Here is a 13,657-nt window from a genome sequence, read left to right on the forward strand (position 1 = left end):
CTAGCCCTAGAGTTAGTCTGCTAGCCTTAGGCCTTAGTTCCTAACTCGTTACTAATAATTGAATTCTATGTCCGTAACACTTATATTAGTTAGGTAGTCTATATTTAATCTAAGTTACTAACCTTCTAAAAGATTAAACCTTAGAGTAGTTACTTATCTAACCTATCGCTTAGAACTTACTCGTCTAACGAGCTCTAACCTCCTTATACTATAGGTATATAATAGTAGGCGTCTTTAAAGATACTACTAGCTCGTTACGTTAAGCTTTTGCGTATCTTCGTTAATTATATTATAGAGAGTATAGATAGCTCTTGCCGATGTCGGAGTTACCGGAGTTAGTAGTACGTTACGTTAGGTCCGCGACCGCTATACTTCTAGGGCTGTCTAATTCGGGTCTGCTATATAGTCTTCGGGTAGATCTTTAAGAACCCTATCTAGGGCAAAAGGGTAAATGCCTGCCTTATTAGCCTACCCCGAGCGGATGTTTCTTGGCGTTGATCTCTTGCTTTGACCTATATATAGTATTAGTTTTGGCATTTTCCAGATATGGAGAGGATCAACCCGAGGAAACTCTCGCTGCACCAAGCCTAGAAGCACTTCCTTCAAGCGGTTTCTATAGGACTTTATCCCGGTATAACCGAAAAAATCCTTTATTATCTTTAAACCAGATAGAGGAAGTATTGCGAGCTGGAGTAGCGTGAGCTGGAGTAGCGTAAGCTGGAGTAGCGTGAGCTGGAGTAGCGTAAGCTGGAGTAGCGTAAGCTGGAGAGGACCAACCCGAGGAAGCTCTCGCTGCACCAAACCTGGAAGCACTTCCTTCAAGCGGTTTCTAAGGGACTCTATCCCGGTATGACCGGAAAATCCTTTACTACTTTAAACCAGATAGAGGAAGTATTGCGAGCTGGAGTAGCGTGAGCTGGAGTAGCGTAAGCTGGAGTAGCGTGAGCCGGAGTAGCGTAAGCGGCCTAGGATGGACCAGCGTGATGACGATCCGCAAACGACCAGCAACACCAAATACATATTAAAATGGAGTTCCACAACCATTTGGCAGCAAGGACTCTCCTCGACATAACCAGATACAAGTCACTTCGCAAAAATGGCTGGATCAAAGAGGCATGCTGTCCTCATGGCTGGTATAAGTCAATCCGCTGACGGCAGTGTACAGAGTTACCATTTTAGCCGCTCTTCTCGCCATGTCCTCCTGCGCTGCCGCCGTGGCTGCGACGGCGTGTTGTGACAGTTCTGGAAGCTGTTACACCAAGTCTGGCACAACAGCTGGTGGTCTCAACTGGTACGTTGCCCATGAGGGTTTCTAAAGCCCACATATGATTCGTGGAAGACAGTCTGACATTCAGACAGGTGCTACGGTTTCCAGAACGGTCAAAAACCTTGGACTGCTGGTGATAATGGGGCTGCTAAATGCTTGGTAAACTTGCATCTCAATCAGAACAGCGCTTGCATCACCACTGCAGGCAGCTCATGTGACGACGCTGGGAACAGTCCGGAAGTCCTATGCGCGCATAGCACGGAGTTGTTCGGAGGTTATCAATTGGATTCTGACGACGCTTCTGCTATTCAGGCAGCTATGGACGATGCTTTTGCGAGTGGTTTAATGTGGAGTGATTCGACGGCCCAAGGTCCGGGATACGTTGTCTTCACCCATGTTGCTGACAATGGTTCGGGTGTCAAGGGAATCCAGATATTCAACAATAACCTATGCTAGGCGGGGACGTGTCGTTCTATGATTGAACGCTCCGTGCATTTACGCGACTCGATGAAGGGGTATACAAAAGATGAACATGTTGGAACAGTCATTTCCACAAATGTGATTGCTAAGTAGAGTATAACACAAGGTGTATAGAGTCGTGCAAAGATTACATCGCTTTTTTTCTCCATCGCCATTGGATTGTTCAATTGTTCTAACGTCTCATTATTACCAACATCTGCATCGTTTGACGTCGTTCCGCCTCATTCCTTCTGACTTTGAGACTCGAAAGACGCGTTCAGATCGCGTACAGTTGCGGGTTTTGTCAACAAAAGACGATGCCGTGATGTCCGACTTCCGGGGTGTTCAACTTCCCTACCAAATACATTGTATGCGGCTCAAAGCGGCATCCGCTTGCAACATGCTGTCTTTTGTCATGTCACAAGAGCCGGAGTACTAGAAGCTGTAATCAAAAACACGCCGGTCTTTCAGGACGGCCAGGTAAGATGATAACCTGCTGTGCAACAGCTTTGTAGCGTGTGCAGCAATCATTGGGGTAGACACGTGATGCGTTCTAGAGTGGGAATATTGCCTGGCCCGGGCTCCAGCGAGGCAGTGGCGTGGCACACCGGAAATCTTTGACTAAGGTACGTCTGCAGTGGGAAGTCACGATAAATCACTAGCACATTCAGGGACGCAGTAAAGATGTCGTAGGTGGTCGGAACACGGATACTCTGAGCGCGTTGCTGGCCGAAGAACACCAGCTAAAAACGCTCTACCGACTTGGCATAGTACAGCCAGAGCAGTCTCTGATTCAGTAGCTTCACAACCTCGCTGATAGGGTCTCAATATGCGTGTCGAACGACGCTTACTCCTGAGCTCGAGCTGACTCTAGCACAGTCGCCGACTCCGGCTCCGATTCCCTTGTTTAGTCACCTCAGCATGGCTGATATTAGGGTCATCTACCTGGATACATGGTTCCAAATGTGGAGCTCTGCTGTCAAGACTTATCGGTTCTTCGTCTCTTGAAGGAACGGCCTGGTCGAAGTAGTCATCGTCCTCGAAAGCTGTTCTGACAATCAAGTCAGTCTGCTCAACTTTCATGCTCCGCGCAACGGTTTTGTGGTTAAAACTATGTAAATCGTCCATGAGCCTGGCTCGTATTCACCTACCTGACCAATAATCACCCTGAATTCAGATTTGTGGCCTGGAGAGATACATCCATTACACACGTACGCAGTACATCCATACGCCGTGAGCTTGGAGAGAGGTTTGTTTGGATTAGCTAATCCGTCCACGATCAAGCATTGCGCTCGCGCAAGGGTATAGAATAGGGCAAACTCTTCCTAATGCTGTAGAAGGGTTGAGATTGATCATAAGAGCCGCCGCCCTAATTCCCTCAGATTCGTGAGGGCTTATTTGCGCGGACATGTGTTCAGGAACGGCACACTGTGTCTGGCCACTTCCCACTCTCCAGACCCATTAGAATTTCAATGAGCCAATTACGCAACATCTCCCGCAGTGACAAGCGTATTAGCGACGGACTAAGAGACAGCCCCTTCAGACATTTCGATTTCTTGCTCCGCTAGAGTCCGATCCAGAATTTTCCACCGCCAGCATTCCCATGGGCTGACAAACCCGAATGTGAGATTGCAGTGATCCAAATCTGGTGAAAGTTTGATAGCAAGATGAGCATGTTTCGCAAAAGCTCTCTCTGGGCTGGTGCTGCTCCTTACAATGGCGTAACAGACCGCTGTGTGTCTTGAAGAGAGCAGAATCGCAGCCAACCTCTAAGCATTTGTATTTTACAGCTGGCACGTTCGTGCTCGCTGACACAAGCGGCTTTGACGCTATGCAATCTCCCGTACAGCAGGTGCCGGTTCTAGATAGTGAGTCAACATTATTGTCTCGATTGTACCAGGGTAGCCAGCGAGCGTACCTGATGTTCACTGTACGAGCAAACTTGATGAAAGGGAGGCTGCGTACAGATGCTAGTGGAAGAGAGGCAAAAGCCGGAGATTCTGATTTCAGAATAGACGATACACGCTTGATTTGTTCCGTTGACCACATCCTTTGCTCACGACTTATTGTCCGTACACGTAGCGAGGTGCACAAAGGAGCTAAAAGGGGCCCCACCGCTTTGAGGAAGACTTCGGTTGTTGCATCAACATCAAGGGGCGCAAAGTTTTTGACAGGATATCGTGTAGACTCTAGGGTACTTTGTTCGTGACGGTCTCCAAGGTGGTAAGGCACTGAAGCGCAAATGTCATCCACGAGTTGTTGCAACATCTCTGTGCAGATTGACAATTCGCTGGGATTGGCTGGTTGCTGAGTAGAGCTTAGCCAATGATACAGTTGTAGTGCTGAAGCGTAGAGATTGACGCTGATCATGCGATAGCAATTCCAGAGCTCTGCAGAGGGAAGATCCAAGTAAACATGGAGTGTCGGCCCCCATGTGTTTGACTCCAACCATGGAAATTCGGAGGCCGGCAGGATGTCAAAAGGAATCGAACTTTTGTTTCGAGTCTCCCACGAAAGCAGCTTCGATCGCGTCGCACGAAACTCCTGGAGCACAGTACGTGCCAACGTATACATTTCCGCAGACGGATTGTGGGCGTCCGCAAGCTCGTTGACACTAACTTGGATCTCTGGCACACGGAGGGACAATCCAATGAGCTCAGTGCCTAGGTTGCTGGTATCGCAGTCGACAACTCCAGCGAGTTTGCCCAGCTTGGACTTTAGCGACTCTCTCCTAGAAAGACAATAGAGCAGCTTACGCAGAATTGTCAGCTGATTCGAGACCACGATTTAGGCGCGAAGGGGCGATGTACAGTTTGACACTGGACAGTGAAAAAGATGCACCTGGAGCTCTCGCGTGCGAACTGTCCAAATCCCCGAGATTGGATCAACACTGGAAGCACACCGTTGTGCGATGAATCAAAGCCAGAGTAGTGCATAATATGCTGCCGGGTTCAGTGAGTGATGACGAATGGATGAACAAATAGGATGTGGACTGACATCGAAGAAGCCGAGCAGGACAATACTCAGAATCGTACAATCGGATGGTCTGCGGACTCGTTCTGTGTAATTTTCCTGGATTTGGCGCAAAGCTTTGCAATACTCAGCAAGAGCTCGGTGGAAGACATTCCTGCTTCCACAAGCTTTGCTGAACGCCATGTTGGTAATGGCTGATATGGCAGTACGAATGGAAGATGAAGGCATAGCGTGAACATACTGATCACGTATCTCGTCAATGTAGCCACGGCAGCTAAATCTTGATCTTGTCGGGGCTCCTATCGAGTGGAAGAAGAAGATCTCTGTTTCAAGATTCGTGGTCATGATTGGTCTCTGAATTAGTTCAGGAAGGTGAAGCGTGGACTGAGTTCGTGGGAGTGGAAATTCGATGGCCTCCGGGTCAGTTGTATGGACAGAAGACGGGTCAGGACACGGCCTTTGGAGGGTTTGCCCGTCGTCGGTTCCACGACCCGCGGTATGTTGTCGCATTTCATCAGGCGTAGAAAGCATTTGCAGTCTGCGGTTTGACAGCGGAAGAACAGATACCTGTCCTGCCGCAGATGAGAGGTTTCAAAAGGTGATGCAGTAATTTCGGTGCCGGACTAGGTGCGAAGAGGGGAGAGCTAGTTCGCAAAGATTTTGGATGATGTGACGCAACTCGTGAGAAGGTTACCTAGTGACTCGCAAAACATTCTGAACGTTTCCTGCGCCACGCTTCAGGACCGTGCGTGTGGCCGACGCTCGCTAACAGAAAAGACGCAAAGCCAACGCTTCACAGCCCCTTTCGGGTTCAATTGTGTCCTACATAGCGCCTCATAGCGTTGCTGGAACCTGCTTCTGTTACTGTCTTCGCATGTGGCAATATCCTGTTTGGTGCAGTATTCTGCTTAACACGAGCTTCGTCTTCCTAAGCGAGAGCTGGGGATGCTGCATGTTTCCGACTCCTATCTAAAACTAGCATGTTTGTGATGCAACAAACAGCGTAGCGATAGCAGTGGAAATCCACGGTCGCTCTTTAGACGAAGATCCTCATCTCCGAGTGGTACAGCAGCGCGATAGCAGATAACATTGTTCCTGTCCACGACCACCGGAACCAAAGTGCACTGGATTTGCCCTTACGACTCGGTATGGACTAGCACGAAGTGGACGGCGATTTTAGTTGACCACACCAGCTGTGTACACCACTCACTTAACCTTAGCGGACACGAGAGGGCGTCGATAGCTGCTACATCTTGGTCGGCGACGGCTAAAGAGGAGGACGGCTAGTATAACCGAGTTTGTTAGTCTCCTGCCACAAACTTCAAGCTGTACTACTAGTCGCGCCTTCATCTTATAGCTATATAGCTCTTATAAAAGGATAACGACTAGCCGCGAGAGCTGTTTACGGGTGGCACACTTTACCGCGTGCCTTCTGTAACGTCGTTTCTGCGCAATTAAGAACATGAGCGCTAAGTGGGAAACATGAACAAACCGAATTGGGACTGGACCCTCTGTTCGCGCTACGGCACGGGTCGGGCGGATCGATCGCTTAGCCCAGCTCCGTATACTGTATTTCATCTTCATCTCGTTGATGTACCTGCCATAGTGCAACGGCCGCAAGCAGATGGCTGTGTCGTTAATGGATCCACCCACTCTAAAGCAATAGCTCAAGCGCCAACCAAATAGGAGAGGGTCGATATTCCCTAGGGCGACGATTAGCTCCACGAGGTCATTAGCCCGGATAGGTTAGTTCCAAAATCTCCTATAAGTCATCACGGTCGTTCCAGCTCGCAGACTTGGTCCCCTACCATCAACGAAACCGCGCCCTAGCTGCCTCATTAGCCGCCGCATATATAAGATTTACTAGCGACATTAGACACTTAGACATGCCCAATGTTCTAGCGAATATAGCCTAGAATCTACACGACGTAACCGCGCAACAGACCTTAGCGCGAAGAAACTAGGGTATAAACGCCGTATGCGTCGAACTTGGCCTTACCATAGTAACAATTGATAGTAAAAAAGCGTCTCACCCGGAAGCAAGGAAGGGAAGGAATAGCTCCACGAAGAAGCACACGCCTGGAACAGGGTCGCAGGAAAGAACTAGAACAGGGTCGCAGGAAACAAATTGCATTGGGGGGAAGTTAGAAGGATTGGGAACGCCTGCCTTCAGACTGTGGTAGATAATGTACTACCGTCACTCGATCCGCAAATTCGATTTTACGGAGATGGACGGCAGAGAGAAGTGGACGGCGTATATGTTCACCAGAAATGTCTATAATATCTGGATGCCGAAGCACTTTTAGCTAATATGCTCGGCCATTACCTAGTTCCTACTAGACGTAAACTTCGACGTGTCGCAGCAGTCCGAGCTGCAGTGTACGGAGGGATCTGGACTGTCGCAGGGCCTTCAGTCTTATAGTCTAGCATAGTTAAACGCCGGGTCTAGATCTGCGGAAGCGCAAGCTAACAGTCAATCGAGCGTTGTGGACACCCAAGACATTACTCCGAATACGTCGTTAACCACAGGCGGGGCATTCAAAAGGCCGAGAACAGAACGTGGTAGTAGAAAGCGTCGCTAAAGGCCATTTTACCTCGCCCAGGCTCACAAAACAAAGTCGGAACTGGAATTTATCCTTCTACTTGGAACATGTCGTTCGCTAGAGTGCAACCCCTCTCCTTTTTCCTTCTTGATACGGTGTGCTCCTCTGCGTCGCGCGAAGTGCCTCCCTAATCACTTACGGATATCTCGGATATTCATCTCCACCTCTATTCTCCATTCGACATCGTGCGCAGCATCATGCGCTGCTTCCTCCAAGTTAGGCACCCCCCGGCCTGTGACACGAGCGGAGGCTGAGCCGCGTTAAGGTACAAAGCTGACGCTTAGCTTCCGTGGTCACACAGTCTCCTCACACGCATTTGGGACGAATACTCTCCTCTTGGGATGAAGGCGCTCTTAGACATAGCCTCTGCCCGTGATCAGGTGAATCGACAAGCCTCCCTCGAGTGCAAGATATCTGCATCTATTACAACTCTGGTATAGCTCGCTACCGGTGACCATGGGTGAAGAGATAGCACGGTAGCTGCCAGCAGGTAGAGCGACGTTACATGTTGCGGACGAAACGCATGTTAGTCTGCTGCTGAATTATAGGAGGCGTATATTGAAGGAGCTTGTTGGTTAGGGCCTGATTTTTGTTAGGCGACCGCATGCACGAGATAAGCTCCGCGATCAGAAGTCTCCGCTCGGTGATGTACTCTTTACAATCGGCTTTCCTTACACCACAGCATCGTTGCGGGAATCCATCGATCTCACGAAGGAGCTTCTTCCGCCAGAATGATGAGCTGTCAATGGAGCGATGCCCTTTTGCAGCTGCACAGGTGGGTAGCGAGAGTAACTACTTGGCATTTGGTATGCGCAGACGTGCAGAATGTCCTTCCGAACGAGGACGAGGTAGGTGATGGCGGAAACGCATGAAGTGGTGACGTGAGTAAACGATTAATATCACATACTCAAAGCCACACCCTTACTGTAGACCTTCTCGACCAAGTCATCACAGCGACGATGCTGATCCTTCCCACAGCTATGACGTTGCCAATCATTCCCTCTCTTCGCGATTGCACCGACTCCAGCAAGACCGTGGAGCTCTACCTCCCACAATTCCACGTCCTACCGAACCAGCTCTGTGCCACCATCAGAAATACGACCGGGCTGAAGCACCTCACTCCTCTACGAGCCCCATCATGTCCGGCCTCGCATTATCGCTTGCCCTCTTGCCCATCTTCTTGATTGTCTCCGATGTGGACAAGAAGCACAGCCAGGTCGATAGGATCTGGTCGATACTTCCAACGCTGTACAATGCACATTGCGCTACCTCGGCGAGACTAAATAAATCTCATATCATCTGAGCTTAACCAGGCTACATTACCAATTCACATTAGATGACCAAACCATCTTGCATCCTTATACAGCACGACCTCTCCGACCTCTCCGGCTACACATCGATGCACGATCTTGACCCTGGGGCCTTTCTTGTAACCCTTATCATACCTGGGGATGAAAGCCATCATGCCGCTGTCGATGAACACTCCCCACTGGTACTGAGCTCGTGGGCTGTTCTCGTGCTGGATGCTATCAACTCTGTGGCTCGGGCGGGTGCTCCAGCGGACAGAGGCACCATCAATATTTCCTTGCACCAGCGCACCTGGCGGGAATAACGTTCGACACCCACGTCCGACATCGGATGCTGAGACGCGCATAATGCGTGCTTGTCTCGCGGTCCCGTCTTTGGCTAGTAAAACGGCCTACTACAAGCCTGTCATGGGCTGAGAAGCATCGAAAATTTGTGACCCTACTCGTTAGTGTGAGAGCTTCTACTCTAGCGTCTCAGACTCTGGAAAAAATTGCACGTTCGTGATTAGGTACGCAGAGGCGGTTGGAGCTGGCGATTCAACACAGGAGTCAAGCAAATCCGATCGCAATTCAACCGTTGACTTACACGCCCTGAACCGCTCAGTCCGACCTTCAAGCCTCAGCCATCCATGGGTATTGCTGCTCTCCGGGACACCAGCGGCGAGCGGTCATTGATACGCTTGTAGTCCATGGCGTCAATGCACGCTTGCCGGCTCAGCAAGACGGCAGGACGAGTGCGAGCAATCAGCTCAGATTCGTATGCCGAGCACGCGGTCGTGGTGTCCGCATCATTCTCGCCGCAAAGCACAGATACGAAATGCTTGAGCCATTGCTTCACGTCTTTGATACCGTGGTTGGCGGCTTCTCCTCGGACTGAGAGGCTTGTTAGCTTCGCCTTCACCAATACTAGCGCTCAGTACATGCTTATATATCGTCATAGCATGCGCTGCGCCGCCAATCAATGTCACTTTCCCATCGAGATTATCCCACAGAGCCACATTGGGCGGCCAATCTTCGAGCCGGACCTGCTGCACCGGCGTGCCAGCTGGAATTTCCTCGACCACTTCACGAAACGGTGATGTCCAACCTTGGACGATGTTCTGCATCAGTCGCAGCCTTTCTTCATCAGAGTCGGGAACGTGGACAGGCTGGGCACGATTGAGGAACCCTTCCCGGTAAGGCCAGCCGACCATAGCCTAGCACTCGAAGTCGCTGTCTGTGTTCCGGTCGTTGCTGGTGGGAGTGTCAAGGAAAGAGAAGAACAAGAAGCTGTCCGTCTGTGGATCGCCACCTTGAAAGCAGAAGGGGTCGAGTTCCTTGAACCGTTTACCGACGTCTGCCGGGGTGATTGTGCTTGCACCCAGAAAACGTACGGGCACAGCCACAGTGAATCCATTGTCAAAGTGAGCTTCGAGGCCTTCACCATCCTGAATTATATTGACACCACGCTTAGCCCACTTGAAGACACAGATTAGCAATTGCTCCGAGCCCCCTTTATCTCGCTTCGCCTACCTGTACATCAATCCCATCCAACAGCAAATTCCGCAACTTATTCCTCGACAGCCTCAGTCGCCGTGTAGGCGGCACCTGCCATTTCGCCTCGTCAGTACTCAGGTCGAAGAACGTGAAGCGGCCATTCTCGCCTCGAGCAGTGGCTTGTGGATCTATGTATGTCTCCGGCAGTCTGTTGATGAGATGCTGAGGGAGCAGGGAGAGGAAGTCGTCCAGCACCCAGTGAGAGTACAACGCCCAGCCCTTTCCGCGATGGTATGGATTTGTGTCTCGTTCGAAGATCTGGAAGGTCATATTCTGTGACTTGAGCGCTTGAGCGAGAGCCAGGCCGGTGATTCCAGCACCAATGATCAGGACTTCGGGTCCGCTTGTTCATGCCTCGAAGCAAGCTGTCTCGCAATCTTGAACGTTTCTGGGGCGCGATATCGTCTTTCCCGACCACGCTAGCCGGACTGCTACGCGAGCCCCGGAGATGTTCTGTCTTGTCCCGCGTTTCATCAAGCACCTCCACCGGGCTTGCGCTGGTCACCATTGACACTATGCAAGGCTAATGCCAGGGCATTCCGGAGTTGTTCAACCAAGTGTTCGCACGCCATCGCACGAGGGTACGAGGGTTGCAGCCTTCGCTGCCGCGGCACTGTTGGCGGACTCGGTAGATTCATCAAGATATGTGATCACACGGCTATTTTCAACATGGCGACTGCTGGAAGATTCATTGTCTGCTGTATACGCCTGCGTAGATTTGTAGCAAGGGGTTTTGAGCAAAATGCAACATTGCGAACCCACCCTAATGCTACGAGGTCTGTCGTCCTTTGTCATCGCTGCGCTGGTCATGTCTCCTATGTGCGCTTGGTCATCGAGCCTGAGTCCTCTATACCGTCCTCATCGCGCAAGGGCAGGATGTCCTCCTCAGATCCCTGGCTACTCTGGTGCATGAAGTGGGCCTGCTTTGGCACATCCAGATCTCTCCCCACGACAGATTGTCTTGTTAAGGTTTGGAGGCGGGTTGACGCCCTCCCTCTCTGATCATATGACTCGTAAGTGTACGCATCAGGTTCGTTCTTGCCGCGCCAATGGCGGAATAGAGGCATTAGTGTTGGAAGGCACGTCAGGGAGATCTGGACACCTAACGATATCAGCTTGATGGTCGCATCAGAGCGGTTTGGGACATGACTCTCACCGACGTTCAGCTCTGCTGTGCCCCACAAGACCAAAGTCGAGTTATTGCCGTCCTTTGCGATAATGCGAATCTGCACCATGCGCATAACGGAAGAGAGGGTAGTGAAGAGGCCAAGCACGAATAGGCAGATCAAACCGACCTTTCGGCGCCGATCCATCTGAAGCCTGGCGAACAGTGGGATTAGGAGTAAAAACGTCAACAGGTCGCATAAGATCGTAATCGCAGCTGTCGCGTTCCACGTAGGATAGCTAGCGAGACACCATTTATGTAGCGTAGGCTGCCATACTTTGTCGATAGGGTGACACTAAAAACTCAACACTAAAGTGCTAGCCAACTGCGCTACAATGACGAAAATCATGATCGCCCAGGTGATGCGGCGAAATGCTTGCATTGTCCGCGTCGTCAAGCGGAGGTATGCGAAGCATAATGCGACCTTAAAGGATGTTATGCCGAGCATGTACAATGGCCGTCCAGTGAAGTTGATCTGCTCTGGTCATCGATTTGCTAGCTACGCAACGGCTTCCAGTGTGTCACCTACCACAGTATTCGACGGCGGTTTCTTGAGTGCGGAGCGACAGCGGCAAACCGAGCCCGAGTCAAGTTTGGTAGACGGCCAACACGTTGTAAACGATGCTTGTTGCCTTTCACCAGTTAGCATGAGGATCAGCTTTGCAGCTCAGCTCTCATGCTCACACAAGAGAAATAAGTTATGAAGTCATCGCTGTCCGGTCTCTTGATAACAGCGTGCCGTACACAACCTCTTAAGACTACGAAGACCGTCATGACTATGGTCAGAGACAGAGATATAGCGATGATAGTTATCACGTTAGACTGCGTGCTGACTTCTAGCGAGACATCTTTGATCCAAGGCATGTCGCTGAATGTTCCGTTTACCGTGTTGTGCCCATGTTGAAGCAAGAGGAATTCTTGCCCTCCAGCCGCTGGTGGTGTCGTGCTCGGAGAGACATTATGGCAAACGACCGCATTCCAGAGCGCTCAAGATCTGCAGGAACTTTGCACAATGTCTTCGTATTCCTGTGCTCGGTCGAAGCACTGTTCCAGCAGCTCTTGAACAGGGGGGTGCGCACGAGCTCGTTGCAATCCTGCGAGCTTTATAGACGCCCTTGGATTGGTTAGACCACTGAAGTAATTGGACGACAAGGTTCGGAAGACAGCTGCCGACTTTGCATTAGCTGTGATCTCAGTTGAGCACTGACATGAAAGGCAGATCCGGCATGATCGCCAAGACGTTACACGGAATGAATGCGGTAGAGATGGCTGCAATCCGCTGATTGCGCAAAGAAGAAACGTGCTCTCGCCTGGCCGATGACCACCTCGACCGAATTCTTGAGTAACATTAACCAGTCTGTACGGATCTTCGATATGCATTACCGATCGGACGTAAGGGTAGTCGACGCCCGCCCCTGCTGCCGTTGTATAGGCGAGAAACGGAGATCCGCTTTCGCTACTAATCTACTCCTTTAACCTGGCTTCCTTCCCATGGTCCAGATCTGTAGCAGTCCTCGATGGCGTGATCGCATTCTAGAACCATATCGGCTGCCGAGGTCGCACTGTTGGTGCAGGGCAGAATACGTGTCACTGCTTGCTTCACTTTACTCGTGAAGGAACGTGCGTCGAGACCGATTGGTACACGGAGTTCGTGGGATTATATCAAGAAGCATTCACCAAATTTCACCTGTGAGGTAAAGGGGCTGGGCACCATGATCACCACATTCGAACACATGCCACGATGCGGAGGCAACAACTATAGCCAAGACTCTGATCTGGATGTCATTCCTCTCATGTCATTGAGCCGTGCTACCTATGAAGCAACACCATGGCCATCATCATCATCGCTACCCTTAATGACCGCCCGCAGGCGTCAAGTGCCTAATGCATATCATTCCAGTTACTTCAGCACAAGAGAGCTTCTCTAATGAGTCTGGCTCTTGCCGTCGTAGTAGTTGGCCTTGCCCTTGTCGGAAGCCTCGTTGGCACCGTGCTTGACAGTGCCGACGGCGCCGTCGATCTTGTCGCCGATGGAGTTGCCATGCTTGGCCTTCTCCTGGTTGGCCTTGCGCTGTGCCTCCTCGGTGTTGCCGCTGAGCTGGTTGGCGGCCCAGTTGACGTTGTCCTTGACCGTGTTGACGGTGGACTGGATGATGCCCCTGCGGAAAGTTGGATTAGCTACGTGTCCTGAGGGCGTGAGGGGTGTCAGGATGGTAGTAACAGGTGACTTACTCGCCCTGAGCGTTGCTGCCAGACATGATGGATTTGTTGGTGGTGTTTGGGTTGGGAGTAATTTGTTTGAGTGTGCTTGGATTTGCTGGACAATTGTTGCTGGTTTGTGAAGAAA

At 50.8% G+C, this 13,657-nt stretch overlaps 2 protein-coding genes across 2 annotated transcripts; both read right to left on the minus strand.

Annotated features, from left to right (window-relative positions):
• Positions 1-9,805: 9,805 nt before the first annotated feature.
• On the minus strand, positions 9,806-10,415 carry LTS14_010821 (uncharacterized protein; the record flags this gene model as incomplete). The annotated part of the gene is made up of 2 exons (XM_064843497.1): positions 9,806-10,066; positions 10,122-10,415. 2 exons carry the CDS (start codon positions 10,413-10,415, stop codon positions 9,806-9,808), a joined length of 555 nt encoding a protein of 184 aa, XP_064688906.1.
• A 2,819-nt stretch (positions 10,416-13,234) lies between these two features.
• LTS14_010822 (uncharacterized protein) lies at positions 13,235-13,568 on the minus strand (the record flags this gene model as incomplete). The annotated part of the gene is made up of 2 exons (XM_064843498.1): positions 13,235-13,469; positions 13,543-13,568. The coding sequence occupies 2 exons, from the start codon at positions 13,566-13,568 to the stop codon at positions 13,235-13,237; spliced, it is 261 nt and encodes an 86-aa protein (XP_064688907.1).
• Positions 13,569-13,657: the final 89 nt, after the last annotated feature.

Source organism: Recurvomyces mirabilis, assembly GCF_035927965.1.
Source record: "Recurvomyces mirabilis strain CCFEE 5264 chromosome Unknown scaffold_52, whole genome shotgun sequence".
NCBI lineage: Eukaryota > Fungi > Ascomycota > Dothideomycetes > Mycosphaerellales > Teratosphaeriaceae > Recurvomyces > Recurvomyces mirabilis.